We start from the raw sequence: 25,492 nt of genomic DNA on the forward strand, positions 1-25,492 counted from the left end.
TAGTCAGAGCCACAGCACAGAAATTATTTCACTGTGATGAGATTGAGCTTTGAAGTGACTCTAGGTAGTGGGAGGATCGCTTTACAACAGGTGAAGAAAACTCTTACAAGGTTTTTCTTTATTATTTTAATCTCCAACTCAGCCAAACGCTTCCTCACTGTGCTCTTAGCTTGGCATTGTCCTCCTCCTGCCCCCTTATCCCTTTCTGCCACTGCCCGCAGCTGCTGCTGTAAGGTGGGTTCGGCTGCCCCGTTGTTGATTCTCCCCGTGTCTCTCAGGATGCCCTCCTACGTGGCTTCCCTGATTTCCTTCTCTTCAGTAGTCTGATGAAACATATTCCTGAATGTTCCAGGTCATTTTAGTCTCTCTGGAAAGATTGCTCTGGGTCTGGTGGGAATTTACTGGGAGCTTTGTACTTAGCATCTCTGAAGATTAAGTGCAAAATATGTTTGATTTGTGTGGGTTTTTTTTTGGTGAAACAGTGCTTCCTGACATCCAGCGTGATTCGGTTACACAAATCCAGTAGTTTGCTCTGCCATCATCCTCGTTCTATTAAATAAGCTTTTTTATTTTTTCCCAGAGATTTTGTTTCATTGGAGTTAATCTGCCCAGATGCTCGGTTGTATAACGGCCTGCTGTATTTGAGTGTACGGTGCTCCATAACAAATCTCTGACAACAAAATTTGTGGCTTTTTTTTTTTTTTAATCCCAAAATCTGTTAGTGTGGTGGAAGTTTTAGGAACCCAACATTAAATCCTTCTTTCAGCGGGTTCTTTCCCTTTGAATGTGCTCAGCTCAGGATCTTGCTTCATTACATCTATAATAGTAAAGACTCAAGGGTGATATGAACCTAGAAAAATCTATGTAGACTGGATCAGGAGTAGGCTGAATGGTTCTTAAAAGTAAAATACAGTGGATTCAGTCTGTATCCACTCCTGAAGGTGGCTGCTTTATCGTATCATTGGTGTTCTTGAATTTGGCAGAGGGGTCTGGCTAAAAGAAAATATTTTCTTCCTCTGTAGGCACCACAGCTCTTCCTGCCAATTGAAGAGCCAGGGCTTAGGCTCTGCTGCTACTATGAGGCCAGCTGCACGTTCACTCTGTTTCTGTCCTGGAGAAAGCCTTACAAATGTCTCTTTCTGTAGTTGCTCCTTATTTTGTTCCTCGCTTGCTGAGCCAGGACAATAGCAGCAGCCCTGTTTTCCCTTTGAGAAAGAATCGCCCTCCTGTAAAGTTAACTTTTGGCAGGAACTTAGAGAAACTTAGGGATGGAGGAGGAGGGAAAGAGGGGAAGCCACGCAGCATAACAACTGCATTGGGTTGTTTCGCTGATATCTCGCTTCCAGGCCGTGAGGCCAGTGCTCTGCTTTGGTGTTGGAGTGGAACAAATCTCAGCGATGTGCGTACAAAGGGATCAGTGGAAGGGCCGATTTGTTCTAGGGTGGACAAGAAACCATGTGATGGCAGCAAACGGTTAGCACGGCGAGAGGAATTTACCAGTGAATTTAGTAAACAGGATACGGAGTAAGGAAATTCAAGTTATGACTTCGGTCACGAGAGAGTTTTCGGTGATCTTAGAAAGCAAAGCAGCGCGTTGAAGTGCAGATGCTGGGAGGCTGCCTGAATAAGCGATCTGTGTCTGCTCTGCGTCCTTCCAGAAACTGTTCTTTCCTGGATCGCAGGGCCTGATCCTGCCCTTAGGGGCAGCGTTGGGAATGGGGGCATTAAATACCTGCAGACAAGGTGCTTGTAGGGTGGCTGCTTGCACTCTCCCCACTTATTTCTTCATTGCAGTCGGTGCCATGTAAGAAACTCATTTCACCAATTCTGGCAATGTACAATTCCCCATACTACAAAAAAATCATCCTGTTGTTGGATCTGACAACTTCCTCACAGTGGTGCTAACCTGCCAGTCACACCTATCAAAAAAACTAGCAAATGTGTTGCTAGCTGCTAATTACGCTTCTGAAAATAATTTCCATGCCTAATTGCATCATGGCTAGTTAACCAGCCCTTGTAAAACAGCGATCGAGCAGGTATGCTCCTCCGTGGCCATGTGTTTTGTGTATCTATTTGATCTTTATGGTCTTGCTTCCTTTCGGTTAAGCACTGAATGGTGTTTTTAAAAATATTAAAAAATTATTATTAAAAAAATATTTTAAAAAAATAAAAAATAACATCCACAGGTACATAGAACAGGACAAAATTTACAATCAAACCATTACGTTCAGGCTATAAATTAATTGGTATTTACCTTTATAGACAGGCAGCCATTCATAGATAATCATTCACTGATTTATGTTCTCATCTGAAGCGAACTTTAGAAACCTGCTCTGGTAGGAGTAAGCTAGATATGCAGCAGGTTAATCTGCTCTGGATATTTTTGATTCCTTGCTCTCAGATGGGCTTCTCCAAACCTGCCTGAAGTCTGAAATGCAGCATAGATGTCCATTTCTATTTCACAGATTTAAAAAAAAAAAATAAAGCTGAGAGTTTTTAATGGAGGATGCTCCTTTTCTTTATGCTTGTGAGGGGACTTCTGAACCTTTAATCGTGCAGTAATAACTGGCTGAGATGCTTTTTTTGCAAGTTGGCAGTGGATGGCAGCTTGTAAGCGGTAGCTACTTGGGTATAACCTGCTGGAAGGGCTGGGGGCAGCTACCCGTGTAGTGCAGCCTGTTGTTTAAAAATAAACAACAACAAAAACCTCACTTTCAGTCGCTGCAAAAGGCTGGAATTTGCTTTAAAACAGAAATCCTTTTTTTTGTTGTTGTTGTTTGTAATGCACACAATCTGCATTCATATTTCAAGCTGTGGTATGATGAGATGGGGCATCTTTAGTTGAGCTCTAAGTGATTTGTCCTTGTATTAAATAATCTGTGTTGTAATTTATCAGCCTTAAAAATTTATCGGCTATTAAAAAAATAGCTTTTGCTTTTTTTTCTTTAAGCACCTAAGGAATCAGTGTGCCCACTTACTCTTCATATTCACTGACAAGTTGCTGTAAGAAGTTATAAGGTTTCCTTTTGCTAATTTATTTATTTTTATTGTTGTTGTTATTGTTATTGCTATAGTTTAGGAAGCACTCAGTTTTTGTTGTCCATTTTGGATTTACAGCTATTCTCTGGGATTATTTTAAAGGAATGTAAAGGATGTTTTAAGTAACACTATCAATGATGCAATATATATAAGGAGACGTCATGTTTTCTTCCTGCTCCTACTTTGGTCTCTAATCTGTGCCAGCAGGACAGGAACTTTAGCAGGGAGGGGAAATTTTGTATGCAAAAGCATCTCCTCCGGTTTCCTACATCAGAATCACCGTGCTCTGGAGAATCAAAGCCAAAATGCTGGGGCTGGGCTGGGGAGATTGTTTAGACTTCTCTCAGTTTATAGTTTAAAAAACAAAACAAACCCCTCCAAACTCTTAAAAGATCAGAGAGCGTGTTTAGTTTTGCCAGAGTGTATCTAGATGCTGTTTCTTGACTTATGACTGCGTGTAATCAGTTAAGGCTGAAGCGTGAAAGCTTGGATTTTGTAATTTCACACCTTCTTTAGATACTGCAGGCAGAGCGAAACACTGGGGTTTAGAGCATCCATGCCTATTTAGATTGCCATGCTTAAATAAGCATAAAATTAAATGAGGGGGAAGGAGAAATAGTTAAGCTATCACTGTCAGCCTTCTTCAGTGTCAGAAGGACCACGCGCCTTCAAAGTGCTTGCATGTGGCATCCTGCTTTAGCAGCCTGGTCTCTCTCCTCCCCAAAACAGCCCAGCAAAGGTTGGTGGCTGTTTTCCCTCTGTGCAAATCCGTGAGATTCCCAGATTCAGTCAACTGCCCCCAGATATTTTCACTCTAACTTTAAAAGAACCCAAAGCCAAACCCTCCCTAGGGGAGCCGAGCCAAAGGTGGCAATGTGTAAGGGATGATGGATGCAGTTTTCAGAAATTAGAGGTCTGAGCGGTAGCCGCAGAAGCTGTGTGAGATCTGCTTGCCTGCGAAGAATCAGCTTTTTGTGTAGTGGAAGAGAAGGGCATTAGCCACTAAGGTGAGGCAGAGCAGGAATTCACCCCATGCATCTAAAACCACGATGCAAGGAGCTGCTGCTCAGCAGCTGCCCCTGACCTCTGCAGCCCCTTACCTTTAAAGTCGTCGTGGTGCCTGGAGCTGTGTCTGGGAAGGCTCAGAGCTGTCCCACCAAGCTTCATCTCATGACCACATCGTGCAGGCTCTGCGTATGCAGCATCCTCTGGAGACCCTTGGCAAGCTGAGCACCGAAGAGCACAGCGTACAGCTGTGGTCCTTCACGGGTGTCCCAGGAATGGAGACCTCAGCCAGCTCCTCTCCCGAGACTGGGAATTGGGTGTTTATGTGCATTTGAGATCGGGATCCAGGCCTCAGTCCGCTGGAAAGCTTTGCTGCGAAGCACTGCTGCAGGGATGGAGGTCTGAAAATCCTTCCTTGCCAGCCCACAACCAGACGCTGTTATCACTGCTTAAAAAAACAACACAAAAACAACAAAGATTCAAATACAGCATAACATCTGTTTGTTGTCTCCTAACGTCAGGAGATGTAAAAGCACCCTACGAGCTATCCACGCTTTCCTCACCGAGTTATTGCTTGCTTCTGTCCAGGCAGAGTCGCTCAGTCCAGAGTTCAGCCTCTTAACCCACGGCTCCGAGCAGGACACCTTGAGGATGGAATTCCAAATTTCAGCGTATGGTTTACTCAGGAATGAACACACGGGACTGGATTCCTTCAGTGTTTTGCAGAGCACTTCGTAGAGCCAGATTCCTGACAAATTGATGGGATTTGTATGGTTACAAATCATATAGTCTAAACCTTTACTAAGATACACTTAAACTGCAGAAATGCTGTGCCTTCATGGCACTTGGAAAGCCAGAAAAGACAAAACTTTGGTCTTGCTGAAGCTTTCTCCTTAAAAAATCTGTCTTAACAGATTAATTTCTTAAAAGAGGTGGTGACAGTCTTCTGATTTCAACAGTGCAAGCTTGGAATTCAGCGTTACAGGTTACTTAATGAAAGCTGGCAGAAAAAAGAACGTGAATATTTGAAGAGATGGGACAAACACCAAATAAACTGAAAGTTCTGTGTTTATGTTAATTTCTAAACATTAGGGGAAGGCATCAGTTGTTACGGCTGCTACCCTTCCAAATTCTTTCACACCTTTGGTGTGTGAGTGTGCCCTCTTGGTTACGAATTCTCACCACACGAAAACAAACAATGGGTTTTGTTGCTTTTCCCTTGACTGATCAGAAATTGCCCTCAAGTTCCGAAGAGATTTTGAATACACAGATGGTGAGCAACAGGCAGAAACAGTGTCAGGAGAGACGATGCATCAGAAAATGAGCTTGGCTTGAGCCTTTCAGGCTCTGTTATTTGTTAAGATATGGTGTTAAATGGTTATTGCTGTGCCTCATCTGTGTGGTGAGTGCAGCAGAGGGGCAGAAAGAAAAAGCATTACATTGGAGTGTATCTTGAGCTCCGTTCAGAAATAACTGATCTGTTTGTGCTTTGTGGCTTTTAGGGTAGGTTAAGGTGTAAAATGCTTGCAGAAGATGTAAATGGAAATAGCTCAACTGAAAACTGAGGCCAAAAATTGCAGATATCCACCTGAATTCCAGTTCACAGCTGGGGGCTGGCTAAATTTACGGAACACATTTAAGCAATTTTAACTGAGAGAAGTTACAAATTGACCTGAGGTCTTGAATTTGAATCCCCAAGTTTAGTTTCTATTGTACGTGTACAGATACTGGCTCTTTAACATAGCGGTGCAAGGTCTCCAGTAAGCAGCAGTGGTTTATGTAATTCTAAAGCAACTTTCACAGCTTTTGAAAAAAAATTGTAGACATCTAATGTACAGAAATCCACGTTGTTAATGTAAACTCGATGAAGTTATTTTTAAAAGATGCACAATTACTGATGTAATTTTACTGCACGTTGCTTATAATATATTAAAGAGACAAATGTGCTCTTTCACAGAAAAAAAAAAAAAAAAAAAAAAGAAAAAGAAAAGAAATCCATACATTCAGATATTTTAAAAATGAAATGCTTAAAACCAGTTGTATCCGAGGATATCAAACTGATTTTCTTTTGAATGCCTCTTCTCATTAACATTACATGCAAAATAATAGCCATATTCTTTCAATTTTATGTATGTCAAATACAGCTCCATTAAAATGATGTGTGAATCCTTATTTACCACTCAGCTATTTCCATTGCAGCTGTGGTCAGTTTGCTATGAACCATTAATGATTTTTTTTTTTTTCTTATGGCAAGAGTACAATTCTAATCCCACCTTGACCCGCCCGCAGTTAAACCACCTGCTGACCTGAATCCTACTCAGAGGATCAAGGTGTTCAGAAATGATTAACAGCATGTTTCCACAGTTCATCCTTGGCTCTGGCTGGTCAATGAGTTGGCTGTGGTGGGTTTGCCAGGAAGTAACTGATCAAAGGTTAGCAAGCAGTGATTATTTTCAGAATACAAGCAGAGGGTGTGCCGGCTCCTACAGAAGGGAGTGAAATTTTGTTAGCATATGTTTATAGATCATCTGTACATTTTATATTGCTAATTTTATATCATTAAATATATTCTATTCTGAATCAAATAATTCAATCATCAACTAATGATTGTTTAACGAATAAATACCTTTGCATGTGACTTTATGAAGCTGAAAGAAAAGGAACTAGATAAATTTAAGGATTCATTATCACTTGGTGTCTATTAAGGAACATATTAATTGCAACCTCTATTACATGAAGCTCAGTTCAAGGTAATTGCTCTATTTTCACTTGTTTTTCCTAAACCTCCACTAGTAGGCGCTGTTTGGGACAGGGCACAAAGCTAAGCAGATGTCAAACAGGGCTTAGTATGACTGCTGTTAATTTTCAATAAGAGGCCTGTTTGGGGCATCATAGAGCTTTAAAACATTATTATTATTTTCCCTTCTATCTTTTGACTAAATGAACAGATTCCAAAAAGGAGTGAAGAAATGATAGGAGTGAAAAAGAAAACTCCCATATTTTACAAAAAGCCTGTAGGAAAGAAAACTATTGCTGGTGGACTGCATAGTCCACACCAGAGCTTAAAAAGTTACAATATGGCTTAAGAAAAAAAAAAAAAAAAAGTGTTAATAGAAGTGGTTTTCATGCATACGTGGTTTTGTGGCCATTATTTGTTTTCTGCATAGGACCCTGATGGCTTTTCATAGTTTTTTTGTCTGGAGACTTACTGTCCTTCAACAGGCTCTCTCTCTGTGTTACAGATTGTTGGCTCTTCATCAGGGAATGTTTTGAAATTCCAGAAATCACTGAAAGGGATCGGGTTTGTTAACTTCCAGACAGGATTTTGTTTTGGTTCCCCTGCTTGTTTTTGTTCTGGAGGAAATTCACTCACTGAACAGCAGAGCTGAACAACACGTTTGGCGCGGATGCGTGGCAGTGGCCCGCGCTGCTCGTCACACACCCATGCAGAAGGTTTTGGGCATGTCCAACTTTATTTATTTATTTATTTATTTTCCCAGAAAAGCCAGCTGCCTTATTGCCCAATAATTAGCTGTAACGTGGAACCCTGCTGTATTTCACACGAGGGAAACTTTCTTTACACAGCGCACGTTTTGCAGACTCCTGTGGTATCGTGGGGGGCTCCGATCCTTTCTTCCACCCAGCGTGAAGTTAACGCATAAAGGATTGTGCCGTGCTGTCGCCTCCCCTCTGTATTTACGCCTTCGGTAGTGTTGCTGGTACAATTTGTGCTTAGCAAGCCAGGGGCGGTTTTTCCGAGCCGACTGGCAGCTCTTCAAACTAAAAACAAGCTGCTGCCTCCCTTCCGTGCGCTGCCAAATGTTTGTGTGACAAAACGTGACCACCCTCAGCGCCCACTGCTGGGAAATCACTCCCGGAGCCTCGGCCACCTGCCCCTGGCTGGCGTGCTGGGCAGGAAAACGTGTTTTTGAAGAGAAAAAGAAAAAAACAAAAGCGATGTTTTCGTGTCCCGAGGATCCCCTTCCACCCTCGGGCGCTCGCCTCAGCCCTTCCCGCCCGCCTGGCTCCTCCCAAGATGGCGGCGGCACCGCCCCGCGCGGGCGGTGTCCCGGAGCCCGGCCCCGGCGGCTGCATGAGCACGGCGGTGCGGGGACAGCGCGGCGGGGCCGGGCGGCGGCTGCAGCCGGAGCGGAGCCGGGTGAGCTTTGGAGGCCAGCTTGGGGACGGCGAGGGGCTCGGCCGCTTGTCCAGCTCGGGGCTCGGCCGCCGGGAGCGGGCGGGGAGAGAGGGAGGGGAAAGTTCGGTGGCGGAGCCGTGCCCTGCCCGAGCGCCGGCCGCTGCTCCGCGGCCATGTTGGGAGCCGGGCGGGCGGCGGGGGAGCTGCCCCGGCAGCGAGGGGCTTGGGGCGGAGGGAAGGGAGGGAGAGAATAAAGGAGAGAATAAAGGAGAGAAGGAATAAAGGAGGGATTGAGGGAGTGGAGGAGGGGGTGAAGAAGGAGCTGCGGGGAAGTTGCGGGGAGCGGTGGGCGCTCGTTTGTCCCGCCGCGCCGCGGGGCTGTCTGAAAGCAGTTCGCCTCCGAAAGGGGGAATTAAATAATAAAAAAATAACAACAAGCAACAGCCAGCTTCGAGGTGTTATATAAGTGCCTGGAACTCCTCGGCTCCTGACGCGCTGCCCGCACGGGGACGCGGGGTGGCGGCAGCTGCCCCACGGCCTGGCCCTAAAACCCTAAATCCCCTTTGCCCAAAAGTGTTGGAGGCTGTGTGTCCCCCCCACCCCAAAAAAAATAAAAGCTGTAGGACTGCGGGCGGTGCATCTGCCAGCACGGGCTGTTGGTCGCCCTCTCGGAGCGGAGTGAGCAGTGTGAAGCTGCCGCCTGGTTTCCCTCTCGCCTCCCTTGAAACGCTGTGTGTCAGGGCACTGGTGCTTATAAACGACTAAACTATTAATTGGGGTGAGAAAACAAGGAATTAGCCTGCTGTGCGGTGCATCCTGGCACCTAGTGTGTCCCCACGGAGGAAAATAGCTCATGGCTCAAGTTTTGACGTTAGGTGTTGGTCCCGTAGCTCTCGGCAGCCGGAGCTGCCTTCAGCAGCCACCAGCATCCCCTGTCTGCCTTGGGATGGAGCTGAGGCGGTGCTGGGGGTACGGGGCAGGCTGTGCCCGAGGGCTTGGGGTGCCCGACACCCTAAGGGTTGGTGCCGCAGGTGGAGCGAGCCTGAAAGCAGGCCCTCAGATCTGGAAGGGGTTTCAGAGCCCAGACCGCCAATTCCTCTTTGCCGCCTGAGGTAAGGAGAAGTAAGAGCGCAGGTTTCGGTTCTATGAATTGCACGGGTTCGTTCAGGGCTGGCTGGCTGAAGGAAGGGAAGTGTTTAAAGGGTGACAATGGGATCGGTTCTGAGGGCTGTAGGTTTGTTGTGCGTGCACTCAAACCATGAGGAAAGGAGGCAGCTCTTCAGCACAGCAAGCAGTGTTTTTACATTTAAACTATCATCTGAATGCTGTTGACTAATCCGGTGAGAAATCCCTCTGTAATTAACAAACTGAGCTGATTGACGTGACATTTAAAAGCAACGCTTTCCCGGGTGTTTTAGGGCAGTGCTGCTTCTGTTCAAAACGGCATCCAGGAGTGTCCAAAATGCAGCAGAAGTGAAGCATTTGTAAGCACAAGCCCCAAATTCTTGCTTCTGAACACAGCTAGGCCATGCGGCTCTTGGAGTGGTTGTGAGTTGAGTCCTGTGTAGGAAACCACAGAGAGGAAGTCCCTGAAATGCTAAATGAAAGGCAGTGAGTAGAAACTTGGAGCTGAGGAAGCTGGATCTGTTTCTCTGTCGTGTCATCCAGAAGGAAGCAGGGCAGTGTCTTTTCACCTAGACGCAAGTTTTCATGACATGCAGCGATGAAATTATTTAGCAAGAACCGCTTTCTGTCTTCCTTAAATTATAATCTGAAACTACAGTCCCTGAAACTTCTGTCCCTGGGCTAATAGGATTTGCCCTTAACGTCCTGAAGCACGAGTTTACAAAAATTAGAATCTCTAAAATGATATTGTTAAAAACAAATGAATGTAATTCATATACATAAGTAAAATATTTAGGTGAATGCTTGTAATATTTGATGCAAGAAATTGAATTGTTATACTCAGATGTCACTGTGACTTTTAGGTTCCACCACCGTGGTTAGTGGATGCAGGAAAGTTTCTTCTCTCTGCAGTCAGAGCAGTGAAGGTGAGGATACTGCAGGTTGAAGTGAGGTGAGATACAGCAGGCAGGGTACAGATGTTGTTTTCTCGTACCATTTTTGGTGACTTGTCCTCACCAAAGAGAGCTGGACCACAAAGTGAAAGCTCAGGGTCGAAATATGGCACGTAGATGAGGTGAAGCTGAGGTTTTTATACTTGCAGATGGCGTTTTCTGGAAGAATGTAAGCTAAAACTTGAGAAGTATTGGTCAAGGAAAGTGCAAATTTTTTATTTGTAAAGGCCATTTATCAGTGGGTGATGTCAAATAGGGGAACCCTGGAGCTAACTATGGGTAAGGTTCTCAGATGTTTTTAGGTAAGGGAGTTAGTTGACTTGTTCTTGGTTTCTGTATTAAGAAATTAAACCTTGCTCTGTACAGCTTTAAGTGCTAAAGGTACAGTTGTGACTTGTTCCAAGCTCTGTTAATATTCAAGCTCACCACTCCATTGAATTTATGTGCTTCTTTAATGATAGATGATTGTATATATGCACGTTTTACTGCTCTCGTGGATTAATTCAGTGACGTGATGAAACATGATAATCTGGGGATTGTTCTGAAAGAGAAGAAGCAAGGTGCAAAAACACACTTCTTGGAGTAGAGCCGTGTTTTTAAAACTTTCTCCCTGTGCAGCAAACACAGAGTTTGCTGTTGTAGAACAACTTCTTGTTTTCGTGATTAGTGGAGCACTTGTTTTTACAGTTGAGAGGGGAAGAAAAAAAAATACTCTGCGTATAGGTGTGGTAGAACATGCTTGTCATGCTAAAGATTATTGTAGCGTTGTCATAAACTCTAAGCTGTGATGACAGCTGTGTTAGCAAGTAGTCCTGCAAATTTTTGGCTGTGTGATCAGTGCTGTTGAAATGAATGGGTCTGCTTGTGTGAGAGCTGTTGGATGAAGATTCTCCTTTTAGGAAAGGAAATATTATTGTGTGTAAGTGTTACTGAGCAGAAGAGTATTTTTCAGCATGATGTTTTAATCCTACGTAGTCAAAAATGCCCTGTTAAGTTTCATTTGTTTTCTTAAGGTTGCATAAGTAGGTAAGAGTGCTGCTGCTATGGGTGCAGCGAAACTTATTCTGTTGCCAAATTTGTTGTCGTGAGGAACAATTTAAGGATTAAAAAAAAATATTTTAAAGAGTCTTTTTCCCTTTTCATTTTGATGTTTTATGTAAAACCGTGTTCAGAATACTGTGTACGTAACATAGCGGGATTTAGGCACTTTTGTAAATGTAAAAGAAGGAAAAAGCTGAAGCTTCAGGATTTCAACTACATGATCGTTGTCCCTCAACTCCCCCTCCTGGTGCTGTTCCTGGCCGTAAGAGGATGACATGCGAGCAGCAAGCTGCCGCGTTGCGATGCGATCTCCTGACAAGTTTTACAGATTGGAACAGATCGGGGGGGCTGCTAGATGGCGATGCCTATCTCTGCCTTTCGTGTTGCCACTTTGCCCTGTGCTAGCTGCCTCTTTTACCCCGAGCACGCCGTCCAGAGGTAACCTTTTTGCTCCCAGTGCTTGGCAGGCCTTCTGCAAAATGAAAACTTACGGCGGCGGCCGTGGCATTTGCATTTCTGAAGTGTATGCTCAACTTGCTAATGAAAATTTAATGTTAACGAGGGTGCCGCACGCGCTGCTCTTCGAGTCGTCAGATAGCATCTTTCTGAGAACTGTGAGCTGTTAACTTCAGCGCCAGTGTTTGTGCAGATCTCAGTTTCTGCCAGATCCTGTCGCCTCTGATGCAGCAGTGAGGGGCTGAGAGCCCAGGCCTGAGCAGCCCCCAGGATCGCGGCCTCGTGCTGATGCTCCGAGGGCTGGCTGTGGAGCTTGAACATGCATCAAGCACGTTTGACAAGCTGGAAAAAGGAGAAAGGGCAGCGAGTGCACTTCCCAAGAAGGCCGTGTGCTGTAACCCTTTGTGATTGCAGGCCTCTTTCAGGAACTTTTCAGGAACTGACTCCCACCCTTTTTCCCCCACCCCCTCCTTTTTTTTTTTTTTTTTTTTTTCCCCCCTCCATAAAATTTCACCAGACTTTGCTGTCAACAGCTGATAACAGGAAACTTCTGAGACAACTTTTCAGCGTACTTCTCTTTGGAGAGCTGTGCTTGGCAGTGAGTGTGTTGTTTTTTTTCTTTTTTTTTTTTCTTTTTTTTTTGTTTTTTTTTTTCCCCCCAAAATTCTGACCAAGGTTAGTAGCAAGGAGGTGAACGAACTGCCCCTCTCACGCACAGGTTTTGGCTGAATCGAAGCATTTTTTTCTGGCTTTTGTTGATGGCTGTCAGATGTAAAAAAGGGCTAAATGTCCCCTGAGCATGAGTGTGGCTTATGCATTTTAAATACTGCTGGAGGGCAGCGGTGACGGATGCTCGATTCCAGCACCCCGGTGTCATCAGGCGTCCTAAAGTAAGCTGTAATTAAACCTGAAGATTTCAGAATTTGAAGAAACTCAACGTGTTTGTTTGCCTACTATGATATTGAAAATGTGCTGCGTCTGACTGTGCTAGGTAGTGGTCAGTCACCTGGCCACCTAAAACCATCCCTGCAACATAATACGGGATTTGGGTTGTCTCCTAAAGTGAAGGTTCCCTGATTTCTCAAGTGATGAGTGTTATTGCCTGGCTTGTGTCCTGTTTACTTCTGTGAAAATGCTGGGAATTACTGAACTGGTAAAGAAACCTCTTTATCCTGCAGCTTTTTTATTTTTTTTTGAGGAAACTTTGAGGTTGCTGCTAGCTGCTCAGAGTCGTGGAGGGTTTGGGGAAGAGCTCGGACGTCATGAAAAAAACAGCTGTGTGTATGTACCTGGCTCATGCAAGTGCAGGTGGAAACCTCTTCCTTTCACAGCTTGAAAGGTGCTGAGAGTTTTCTGACTTCGGCAGCAGCGGGTTGGCGAGCAGAGCCCTGCCAAACTGCGTGGATGCTTGGGGAGCGCTCAGCTCGTCAGCAGAAGGGTAAGGGGAGGGGATCCTGAGTCAGGGCTGGGAAAAAGGGAGAGGGATGGAGCTTAGGGAGCTGCTCCTGTTCCTGCTCGAGTCCCAGGCTGCTGGGTGGGGATGGAGAAATGCTTGCTGCTTTCCAGCAGCAGCTTCTTGGTATGCCGGGAGATAAAAACGCTATCAGCTACCACGGGTTGTTGTAAAAAGCAGCCCGAGAGTGGTAATGAGCAGCCGATCTCATGAAAAAGCTGGATCTCTCACAAGAAATTTGCTCGTAGGCTTTATCAGCAAGGTCCCTTCTCCCCCTTTGCCGTGATTGCCTGGCTTTTAGCTCCCACGAGCCAGCACCCATCTCAGCACCTGCCCCTGCTTCCCAGGCAAGGAATCCCGTGGTAGCCTTGTTTGGCTCTGCAGAGGAGCAGTGCTGAGCCACTCTGATTTTTATTTTTGATTTTTCCTGGGACCAAAACACGCTGATAAATGGGCTTGGGAGTTGTGTCGAGCGAGTTGTTGTGACTTACAGCAGGGAGAGAGCCGTGGGAACAGCTTTGGGACTCAGCAATCTGTGTTTTTAATGGGTTAAAGCCCTCTTCCTTTTTCATATTTTTCCCTTTGCCTCCCCTGTGGTCATTTTGCATTATGATTCATTTGGCACGTCTCTTTACCAGGAAGCTAAATCAGTGTTTTTTTTTTTTTTTTTTTAAATTTTATTATTTTTCTGTTGAAGTTTATTGAAGTTAAACACCACCCCATATTGGAAGCTCATGTGCAGAATCCAGTCCCGGAGCATTAAAATCGATGCTTGCTTTTGCCTGCATGCAGCAGTTCTGGCAGCGTGCGAGCAAACTTTCAGCAGAGCAGCTTGGACAGTGAGAGAGCATCGCTCTGCTCCTGCTGTGCTAATGTTTGGCAGGACAGGTAGGAAGATCTTCTGCTAAAAATAACTCCCCGTATCCAAACGAGCTTGGCAGTGGGTTGGGGAACGTGAGGTCACATATTTTGTAAAGATCTACCTCGGAACAGCCTCCATCATCAAAATCTCCTTGGCCTCTCTCAGCTCAGTGGGGTAATGGCTATTGTAAATGTTAAGGGTAAGGTGCTTGTCATGTTTATTTAAAACCAAACCCAGCAGAACAGATCTGCCTGGGTTATTATGGTGACTGTAGGCTTAGGGTGACATCCAACCAGGCAAATGGATTTGCTTTCAGGATGTCTGTGGGCACGACAAACTGCTCACCTGGGAGTTAATTCAGGGGGTGCTAAAACAGGGGCAAGGCAGAGCATCCACAAACGGTGTAGCATGTGGTGTTTTAGCTTTATTTTATTTTATTTTGATTTTATTTCATACTGGTGATCACTAAGGGTGGAAAAAATGGTGCAAGGAGGGAACAGCATACACTACCCCAAGGAAAGGTTTGTATTTTATTCTGTCAATCCAGTCCTGCTACAGGGACCTTTCTAAGCGCTGCGGTCATAGACCAGATCAGTCAGCAGCGATCCTGGATCCAGATTACACCAAAGAACCTCAGAGGGGGCTCAGAAAAACTTCAGAGGGGCCTCGTTTCCTGCTGACATCTCTACCATGAAATAGGCTCTTGAATCTCTTGCTCCTTTTTACTTCTTTGCAGTATCGTGATGGAGCTGTTTGTCCTTGATGCTCCCATCTTTGATACCAGCAGGTTATCTGCGTCCTCACCGGCTGCTGGCAGTATTGAGGGCAAGGCAGTTTGCAAAACGCAGCAGTTCCAGGAATGCTTTTGTGAAGGGGATTGCTTGTTAGAAGGTGGGATGGGGCTTTAAGCTGCAGTTGTCTCTGTTTTAAATAGCATCCAGGACAGCCTGGTGCAGGAACAAGGTTGCTACTTGTCAGCGTTAAGCAGTGGTAAAGACCTTTGGGAAGTGTTTGTCATGCTCCTTTCTCCTCTCAACCTAACATTTTTTTGGGGGTGAAACGTCTTCTAAATTCACTCGGCTTTACATATTGTAAAATTGGTCCTTTTTACTGTTTTTATAAAAATCAAACGGAGAGTAGTTGAAATATTTAATTAAAGTAAAGTCATTAGAGCTGCATTTAAGTAACTGTACGATACAGAATGAAATACTAAAGAATTCATGAATGCCCTAATGGATACTTAAACTTTCATTTTCCTCCTTGTTTTATTCTGCATATTTAAACTTTATTTCTTTATTTTATTAAGTCTCTCCTCGTAGTATTTCTGTACCATGAATCCAGCTCTTTATTACGACCTTTATGGCTGTTGACAGGCAGCGCTGGTTCGTGCACGAGCACCTGGGTTCTGATTACAGCTATTAGAGCGAAGTGCACAGAAAGCTGCGTTTTGCCAACCGAGATGACACAGTGAAGCATTTGGGACGAGTGATGGCATCATCCTTTTTTGCATGTGTTGAAGGAGACTGTGTAGGAGGTGGAACCGGTGAGGCCACAGTAGGATTTATGCCGATTTCTCCTCTGAGCTATATCAGAAAAGCGGAATATCTGCTGTGCCTGTGTTTAGTTCAGCATTTTTTTCCAACCGATCTGTTTTCAAAGCATTACAAATTGTTAGATTTCCTTACAAATCAGGTTGCACATCAAAAATTTATGTTGTGTTTTTCTTGGCGGTAGTGCAGAAAGTCAAGTGCTGTTCTTATGAACACTACAAGTAATGTTACTGGAGATTAGAGTACTGTGTTATAGTCCTGATGGGCCTTCGTAGCCAAAAGCTGGTCCACAAAGACACAGAATTACTGTGGCAGAGCTTTAAATCATAGGTTTGTATGAGGCTTTTAGGTAACTTAATTGTTTGTGTTTTGTTTATTCAGCTGTAGGTCAAATTAGAGCGTCTCCCTTGCACGGATGAGGTGCAAGGGGAGAGCTGAAGGCTCATGTTTGTATGACATGCAAACATAGTCTATAAACATTATTTGAAACCTGTTACTGAAAGGCATGGGCAGCATTAATACATGCCAAGGGACTGATTGTGCCTGATGAACTGCTCTTGAGGAAAGGGTGATCTTTGCTCCAAGAGAGGCATCTCCTTACAAATCAGTCATCTCATGCAGATGAGGTATCTGGTTTGCAGATAACTCCCTGTCTTTCCTAGGCTTACACTTTGCTTGTTTCTGTTTTGTGAAAGCTTTATCGAACCTTTCTGTACCTTTCATGTATGTTTAGCTTGTGTGATTAACATCCTGAAACAGGATGGAGTCCTATTTGAAATCTCTGTTCTCTTCCAACCTATGAGTTGTGGAGTCAGACATGATGAAGCCTTTCTCTCTTTTAAGGCAAAGGAGAGAGTAACCCCTTTGTTAAGTGGCCCTAAGCAAAAACTCTCATTCTAAAGCACGCATGTCCTCCTTAGGCAAGGAGGAAAGTGGCTTACACCTGAATGTGCAGGGGGAACACAGTTGCTGACACTGTCCATGTGCAGAAACGCAGATGTGAGCACCAGCACTTTGTATGACAGCTGGATAACTATCAGAAGTTTAATGTTTATCAGGTGGCAAGGTGTTCGGTGCCTTCATTTAGATCTATTTCTACCTTTTCTTTCTTTATTCTGTGATTCCTGTGTTCCTGAATCTTCCCTTTTTTGATTCCCAGCATTTGCTTCGCTGCAGCAGCACCTACATCATGGCCCCGCTTGCTCTGGTCTCGTTTCACCCATTCAAGCTGTGTGACCAGATACCATGGCTAGTGAAATTTATGGGACTTGCATTACTGAAACAGGCTTGGAAACATCCAGAATCCGCTGCAGCTTCAGGACAAGACAGACCTTTGTGTGGTTAGTCTTGAGCTCTTGTACCCTTTCCAGCAGCTTAAATACACTTCTTTTTCCTCCCTCCTTCAAAGCTGTTGCCTGGACTGTGAATGTACCTAGGTGGTAATGAATGAACGAGCTGCCTGCATCCTGATACCACGACTGAAAAAAATCTACACCGCCTGGTCTGCGTTACTGCAGTGTGTTAAATCTAATTGCTAACAGCTTAATTGCTAATTGTAAAGATAATGATGGTTGACCTGGCAATTACGGCGAGGCTGGTAGCATTTTCCTCCCTTCAAGGAACAGTGAAGGAAAATAATGTTAAAAATGAGTTGCTTATTAATTAATGCTTGTTAGCAGGGGCTGCCTGCTAGATGGGACTTGTTCTTGTCCAGGCCAGAAAGCAGGGGAGCTCTGCTTTGCTGAAAAAAATGGGGAATTTGGGCTCTCCTGTGCACCTTCGGTGCCTGTCTCGCAGGTGGTGCTGGTCACGATGAGCTGGGGTGAGGAAATGGCTTTGTGCTGAGCTGCCTGCAACCCACATCAGTAAGGCAGAATGTCTTTTTTTCACCTCGTTTCTCCCCTCCAATCACTGCCGGGGTGTTATCTCTGCTTCTGCTTTGTGGCGATCTGACAGCTGCCGAGATGACAGTGTCGTTCTGGCAGGGTTGGCTTGTGGAGCTCCATCAGGTAGGGCTGCTTCTGCTTTATTTTTCAGCACGCAGAATAAACATTCTCCTGCTTTAAATAACATCTGCAGAAGCGCTGAGTTTGGAAAACTCGGTTTGATCACCGGGATACGGTGGCAAAAAGAAATATTTATGTGCAGAGCGACTTGCTCAGTGTACAGTGACGATGCTCTGTAGTTGTCAGGGGCGTTGTGTATTTATTGAAATCGCTGACATCCTGAGTGTGCGTGCTGTTAGGCGAGGGGGTAACTCGTTGGCTCTTGGTAGGTTTGAGGAACACCCACCTCTGATCACTTGTGCAACGATTGTTCTCGCTGGTGTGATGTGAATGTAAAACCGGAGTAAAAGAGGGAGATAAGATCTCGATACAGAGCTGTTATTTCTGCGGAAGCTTCTTGGGAGGAAAAAGTAAAAGTAAGAAAGAAAAAGTAGAAGATACTTGGTGTCCTGAAATAATTTAGCGCCTTTAAGTGGCATATTTTAGGTAGCTAACTTTTCAGAGCTGGGGATCTGTTTATTCTGGCGTTTATTCTGCAGAAAGGAATCTGGTGTGATGGGCTGACCATCCTTAAAGACAAACCGAGTCCTTGCATGAGGGCTTGGGGTTTTGGGGGAGTTTGTATGCAAAAACCGTGAAACGAGCCAAACTTGGTAAAAGCCTGAACAACCAGGTTTGAGGTTTCTGACTGTGCGGCCTCAGTCTGTGGGTGCTGTGTGTGAAACACTTCTGCTCTCCCCTCAAGTGGGTTTCTCCAGCCTGCCACGTTGAAGCCTGTGGTTCTTTTTTTAATTCCTCATTCGCTCTGGGGAGGATTTGGGGCTTGTTTCCAGCAGTGTGCCATCGCTTGAGGGCTGCAGCGTTCGATCAGATCTGGAGGGCAGCAACCCAGTAGCTGCTTCTCCCAGAAGGAAAGAGTGGGAACTTCAGAAGAAAGCACAGAAAGTGGCTTAGATGGCAGAGGAAAGGGTGTTGCCACCCGGCTCCGGGGTACGATCTCTTATCTCCTACAGTTTTATCTGAGCACACTTGAAGAGAAGGAGCTGTAATTTCAAGAGGCTGGTAAGGAATAACTTCCCATAGCTTTTGAACCGCGGCATCTCGGGGTCAAAAGTTCCACGGCGTTTTACTTAAGGCTTAAAATTATGAGCAAAATGCCAGAGTGCTTATTTTAAAAAGTCCTGCAGTGTGGAAAACCACAGCTCGTGCCTTGGAAGAAGGTGGAGCGACCCGCCAGCAGCCCGTGGCCTTCGTTACCTTAGCTGGGGCTGCTGGGCGAGAATTAGTTGAACATTATAGAAAAAAGCTTTGATCTAGAAGAGATGTGAGGATCTATTTATTAATACTTTTGTCGTAATAGTCCTTAACTTGCCCAAAATTCTCCCAGAAAGCCTGGTAAGTGGTTGCTTCAATAGCCAGCCAAGCGCAGGGCCTGCAGCACAGGCCGGGAGTCATGTGCCTTGGTTTGGAGCCACGGTGATTATCAAACACTCCCGGGTAGAGCTGTTTTCCCCTAGGTCGTCCCAGGGAACATTTAATTAAAACCTTTAGCCTCTTCTCTCCCCTCTGTTCTCCTCCCAGGGACTCGTATTTTGAAAACTGGCGCGGTGACCTTGAGCCGAGTTCGCTCTTTACTGGCAGCGAGCGCCGCGCGTCGCTGTAATTTCACACCAGCAGTGAAACTCAGCGGTATGGCTGTGGGTGGGTTTGCCTTTCAGATTTTTTTTTCCTCCCCCATGGCCTAGTGAGAGCACTTAGCTCGTTGTAATCTGTGGGTAAATGATCTGGAAGTGCAGCTTGGTGCTGCGCGCCCATTCGTGGTAGCAGCGCCGTGTATTCCTCCGGTCCGTGCCCTCAGCACCCTGCTGGCAGATTTCCCCTTTTGAGGGGTCCATTTGTGTCCATTTTGGGGTTTGGGGGGGTATAATTCTACTAATATCGACTGGAATACTTCTGTTTACTCACCAGTTGAAGCCAGGCCCTGGCTGAGCACCTCCCAGGTCTCCCTGCACTCCGTGGAGCATCGCCACAGAAGGAAGGTCGAGCTGCCTCTCTCATTAAACTTAGTGTGCAAAAGGATGTAGGGATTTGTTTAGCGATGGACAAAGCTTTGGAAAGAGGAACAGGAAAAACGTGTCTGGGGAAGGAGATTGAAATCACCTGGGGTTGCTTTGGTTTGGTTTTCTTCCTTCCCCGCAGACTCCCCGTCTCTTCCTCAGAGATGAGCAGCCAGCATTTCAGCGCTCACAACCCTTAATAAAGAAGGTAGAGGTGGTTATTCTGGTTGAAGACCAAAAAACAAATGTGTGATTTGCAGCAAAGATGGCTTGAAAAAATATTTTCCTAGCACTAAGCTTAATTGATCTAATGGGAAGAACAGTGGAGATCACCCATGTTTCTTCTCCTCCTTTTGTTTTCTGTCTTTTAGGTTTGGCTCATACCTGCTGGAAATTGTAACTGCCTGTGTGTCTTACATCTCTTCAACCCTTTTTCTTATCAGCCTGTTTGTGATTTTCCCCAACTTCCTGCAGATCACAATAAATTTCATGTTAGGTGGCTTTGTAATTCCTCTCTCAGGGCATAGAACTGGTTAGTGCCATAGTGAAATACCGTAACTAAAGCTGCGAGGCAGGTAAGAAAAGGTTCAGCAGACGTGCTGGGTAACATCTCGAATAGATTTTCCTGGTTTTGGTGCCAGGCTTTGGTACAAGGTGATGTCATGTGCAGAGCTTGAAAACGGTCAGCTCAGCTAGAGCTGAGTAAGTCCCCGTGTGACACCATTTCAGTGCGTTCATTTACATTGTGTTTCAGAGAGCTGATTTAACTCTCAAAGCAGTAACTTAGAAGTTAATTTTTAATCTCGTTTAACTGTGGGGTTGTGTGATCTGAGCAAGGGCGGCACACGTATGGAGATGAGGCCTGATGAGAGATTTCTCCACAAATGAATTTCAGCACGGAGGAGAGTTTTCATCGCTGTTCTGTCAGGGAGCTTTAATTTGTGGGAAGAAGATGGAGGCGATGAGTGTTGTGCTGGTCTGAGCAGCATCCAGGCCTTGTTTCCTCTAAAGGCTGGTCCTGTGGAGAAGGCAGGCAGTGTAAATCTGAAAGAAAAGGGAGGTGAATGTGGAGGACTGGAGGTATGAATCACTCCAGCAGCTCCTTGTTTTCGGTTCTCCTTTGGGTGCCTTAACGCCTTAACCCTTACACGAGGAGATCTTGTGCGCTGCTAGGGGCAGGACGAGGGGGTGGTTTTAATCCATAATCGGAACATATTATTCTGCAGCTTATCTTATCAGCACTTCCTGACATATAAAGCCTCCCTGCCTTAAACTTTCAGCCAGCGCAGGTCACTTGCTGTTTCTCAGGAGCAGCTGAGAGCTGCATGACTGCTCTTGCATGGTGCTCAGCCAGTGTGCGTCGCGTAATCGGGATGGATGTAGATGTGGTTCAAGGCAAGAAATGAGCACTGAACCAGCTCGCAGCAACCTGGCTGGAGGGGAAGCCTCCTCCTCGTTTCCAGAAGCTCCCGAGAGCTGCTGTAGGTGCTGTCTGTGCGATAAAGATAGCTGTCAGCTGGATGGAACATTTTTGCTTCTAAAAAGGACTAATCAGTTGCTAAAAATTCTTAGGAGTTAATACTTGTTTAAATCTAGCCCGAGTTGGCACCTGCGAGCCAGCGGGTTCGGTTTGATATTTTAAGAAACGTGGGGCTGGCGCCTTCCTCGTGGAAGGCTGCTGTTGGATCAGCGTTGTTCTAACAACCAGCTTTTTTCCTTTTTTTTCCTTTTTTAGGATACTCGTGAAAGATGGTGGATCGCTTGGCAAACAGCGAGGCAAACACGAGAAGGATAAGCATCGTGGAAAACTGCTTTGGAGCAGCCGGCCAGCCTCTGACCATCCCGGGTCGCGTCCTGATCGGAGAGGGAGTCCTAACGAAGCTGTGCAGGAAGAAGCCCAAAGCCAGGCAGTTCTTCCTCTTCAATGACATTCTTGTTTACGGCAACATCGTCATCCAGAAGAAGAAGTACAACAAGCAGCACATAATCCCGCTGGAAAACGTCACCATCGATTCCATCCAGGACGAAGGGGACCTGCGCAATGGGTGGCTCATCAAGACGCCCACCAAGTCCTTCGCGGTTTACGCCGCCACCGCGACGGAGAAGTCCGAGTGGATGAACCACATCAACAAGTGCGTTTCTGACCTGCTTTCCAAGAGCGGGAAGACTCCTAGTAACGAACACGCCGCTGTCTGGGTGCCGGACTCGGAGGCCACCGTCTGCATGCGCTGCCAGAAAGCAAAATTCACGCCCGTCAACCGTCGCCACCACTGCCGCAAGTGCGGCTTCGTTGTCTGCGGGCCTTGCTCCGAGAAGAGGTTTCTCCTCCCCAGCCAGTCTTCCAAGCCCGTGCGGATCTGCGACTTCTGCTACGACCTTCTCTCGACGGGGGAGATGACTGCTTGTCAGTCGGCTAGGTCAGACTCCTACAGCCAGTCGCCTAAGTCTTCTTTAAACGATGCGTCGGATGATGACGATGATGAAGACAGTAGCGATTAAGGACCAAAAGTTTGTGTATTTTTTTTTCCACATGTTGCAATTTTGTGTTTCAGACCATACGGAGCTGCTTTTGGGGAATCCTGTAGTTAGGTTCCCCAGAAAAATCCTGTTCTAGCCATAAAATATGCCTGAATATCTTCAGCTGCGATGTGCCTCAATCTATGAACTCTCTAGACAATAGGTTTTTCACTCCTCTGCAGGGATAGACTTGCAATCAGATCATTTTCCAGCCTCTCATACTTGAGTTATGTCTAGGTTAGACTCAATGGAAGATTGGAAAGTTCAAAAATACTTTCTTAATTTAACAACCTGTACTTCCTAATGTTTCCTATTGATGTGTTGTTACGTGTTTTGGGTATGGGGAGGAAAATGGTAAGCAAAGCATGCACAGAACAGTGATCTTTTGGTTAATCCCGTAGACCGTCCGGTTCTTCTAACCGTGGTATATGGTGAGTTGAAATGTGACGTAAGTACAACCCCGAATGTCACCACGCTTGGAAATTGTCTCGTTTTGCTCTTATTTATGACTTCCTATACCGAGCAGTGCCTTGTAACACTTTTTGCTGATTCAGGAAGACTAGAAACCTGTTCCGTGTTGTCTGTGTTCACCTGATGCTGGTATCTGAGAGATCCTTGGTGCTATTGGGAATAACTGCTGTGTTCCAAGTGGAGCTGTCAACAGGTCACAGCTGCGTACCCACAGCGGGTGACGGAGACCCGGAGCACACGTCCTCACCCGTCCAGGCAGACCCGAAGACGCTGCAGATGCCCCTGCCCTTCGGTGGGGTTCTCTCCACCCCATTGCGGTTGGGATCTGGAGATGAGAAGCTGAGGGTGACTTTTCACAGGGATATAGCTACGTTTTCTTTTCAGAGCAGTTTAAACTTTGGCAAATGCACACAGAGATTTTAGGGGGGTGATTTAGCATTTTGCTGTGATAGCTGATATATTTTTGGAGATACTTCCCAAACGCAACACTAACTAGTTTCTTAAAACGTGGGTGAGAGTTCTTTCACTTTTTTTTTTTTTTTTCTTCACAAATTTTATTGGCTCGCTTAAAAATAACCTCAAATTTTGAACAAACAAGCCTGCGAATATCTGCATAAAATTGGCTGTCCTTTTTACACAGCTGACCTCAGGATAAATGTGAGATGCAAGTTCTTTCATTCTAAGTGTGTACCCAGGACCAAGAAAGATATATTTAAGAACTATAAAAGTGCAGAAAATGTCTCTACCATAGTGCTCGTTTTTACTCTTAGCAAGTTCTTGAATACTGAAATGTCGTGTTCTTATGTAAATGTAAAAGTTAGACTTGCAAAGATGTGCTAAGCCCCCCAAATGCTATGTTTTTATATTTTTATAATGGTAGCATCAATTTTGAAGGGGAAAAAAAATCTCTTTGAAATAGCTGTATGAATATAGTAGCAACTGACTTTATACAAAAAAAAAATGTTAAACTTTGGTATATCTTTAAGTGACAATTTCTGCACTGTTTGCCTCGGATGGCGAAAATTGGGATAAATATTTATTGAATAAACAATCGATGCTGCATATTGCACTAGTCTCCCATTCTGTACGCTGTAAACGTCAGTCATTTGAAAGAAATAAAGTAGCTGAGCACTTCAGAGCCGTAGCAGTCAGATTTCTAGGAGCTGAAGATGCACTCAGTATCTTCAGGGAGGCACTCTGCGCTAATAGCCTGCAATACGGTGCTTCAGGTGAAAGTCACGGTAATATTTTTAGCTTGGGCAATTTCTGAAAATAACTTTTTTAAAAAAAAAAAAAAAAAGCACTGAAAAGGATTTGATCTGCTTTGAAATAAACATTTACAAAAAGGGGGTGGGGGTGGAAATGCTTTCTGATAAGAGACTGGGGACCAGGAAGATTGTGTAAAATTACCAGATAAGCAATATGCAACTGTAGATACTCGGAGCCTAGCTGAGATAGGTAATTCCATCCGCTCATTCCTTGAGAGACAGGGGGATGCTGCCCTGCAGAATGGGACGATGGGCTATTCTGAGATGATGCTTTCAATCAATAGAGCTATTTGCTGTACCTCTCTTGCTCAAAGCGTTGAAGTTTCAGGAGTGGAGACTTGTCAGCTTCAGTTTCTGTACGGAATCGAGACGTGAACTTCCCTTGTACATACATTGAGTGACTAACAAAAATGTTCTTCCCGATTCAGTTGTTTTCCTTTCTCACACTGTCAAATACTAACTTGTTAAAGGTTCCATCTCTTTTTTTTTTTTGGGTGTATTTTTCCTGGTGTTTCTCTACGTCGTGCTTTTCCCAGCACTTTTTGGGGGACAGGAGTTGGATCACGTTCTGTATTTTGCAGAGTATTCGTGTACCTATTTCAAATATCTTGATTTTTATCTGTGAATGGAACTTGCACTGTGCTGCACTGATCCCTGAAGCTGTAACCAAACCGATGTCTGCGTCTGTGTGTATGGGGGGATTTCTCATTTGATGCGTGTGGGCCAAGCTTTTTGAGAAAGTATTAAAAAAGCCGTGTTCTATGGTAAAACTCATATCCCTCGGTGGTATTTGCTTGAGACTTTACAAGTTTTACAACAGACGTAACATTAACTTCTCTTGTACTTACCAACTCATGAAAGGGCTCACTTCGTACTTTGTAATCTTGTTCTGTCAAATTATTTTATTTACAAATATATGGTGTAGCTTCAAGCCTATGTGTTTAATTTTCTTTAACCGTGGGCCTTCGAGGGTGAAAAAAAAGTAGGGCAGTTTGTAAAAACATGGGTCAAGATAAAAACCAACAGGTGCATTCATTTTCAGGAGGGATTATTAGCAAGATGGGGGTGAATATGCATGCAGGGTGAGATCTAAGATGCACTTTAAGTGTAGTTATGGATTTAGAAGTTGTTATCTGGAGATAAATTAAGCTGTTTCTCTTCCACGTTTGATGCAGGTGAACTTCCTTTAGCTCGTGAGCAGTCTGCAAGGGTCAGGTGCTGTTACCGAGGTCAAAATCAAGTTCATAAAATGGGGAAGTGGATTTAATGAAAGCTGAGCTTGCAGCAGGGCTTTTAATGTCTTGTCATTTTCATAATCTGCTTGTTAGATAAGCAGAAACGTTCTGCTTTTGTGGGACTTTCCCTTGGGGGACAGGCTTTAGTTAATCTCTGGATGCAAACGAGGCGGTGGTTATCGTCGTTACTGGCTAATGTTTAAAGGGCAGCAGATTATGGATCTGTGATTTTGTGATTTCAGAGTTTCCCGTAATTGCCATGAACTGACAGGAGGCTGCCCAGCTCTGTGAGCAGACAGAGCTGCAGAAGAGCAGG

The 25,492-nt window shown here is 45.0% G+C and overlaps 1 protein-coding gene and 2 long non-coding RNA genes across 6 annotated transcripts; 1 reads left to right on the forward strand and 2 right to left on the reverse strand.

The window, feature by feature from the left end:
• Positions 1-409: 409 nt before the first annotated feature.
• On the reverse strand, positions 410-4,721 carry LOC311432188. Its single transcript, XR_014689880.1, has 3 exons — positions 4,608-4,721; positions 4,140-4,489; positions 410-1,436 (listed from the first exon to the last, which is right to left on the reverse strand). It is a non-coding gene; the product is annotated as an uncharacterized lncRNA (long non-coding RNA).
• Positions 4,722-6,241: 1,520 nt separating this feature from the next.
• Positions 6,242-7,363, reverse strand: LOC311432189. Its single transcript, XR_014689881.1, has 2 exons — positions 7,254-7,363; positions 6,242-6,527 (listed from the first exon to the last, which is right to left on the reverse strand). It is a non-coding gene; the product is annotated as an uncharacterized lncRNA (long non-coding RNA).
• Positions 7,364-7,371: 8 nt separating this feature from the next.
• Positions 7,372-24,715, forward strand: PLEKHF2 (pleckstrin homology and FYVE domain containing 2). Of its 4 annotated transcripts, none has more exons than XM_084510421.1 (2): positions 7,372-8,203; positions 21,421-24,715. In XM_084510421.1, exon 2 carries the CDS (start codon positions 21,435-21,437, stop codon positions 22,182-22,184), a length of 750 nt encoding a protein of 249 aa, XP_084366547.1. In that variant the 5' UTR covers positions 7,372-8,203; positions 21,421-21,434; the 3' UTR covers positions 22,185-24,715. The 4 variants fall into 4 exon arrangements, with proteins under 4 accessions (XP_084366547.1, XP_084366548.1, XP_084366549.1 ...); XM_084510422.1 differs by lacking the exon at positions 7,372-8,203 and adding an exon at positions 13,979-14,098; XM_084510423.1 differs by lacking the exon at positions 7,372-8,203 and adding an exon at positions 16,943-16,962.
• Positions 24,716-25,492: the final 777 nt, after the last annotated feature.

This window comes from Aythya ferina, assembly GCF_964211825.1.
Source record: "Aythya ferina genome assembly, chromosome: 2".
Classification (NCBI taxonomy): domain Eukaryota; kingdom Metazoa; phylum Chordata; class Aves; order Anseriformes; family Anatidae; genus Aythya; species Aythya ferina.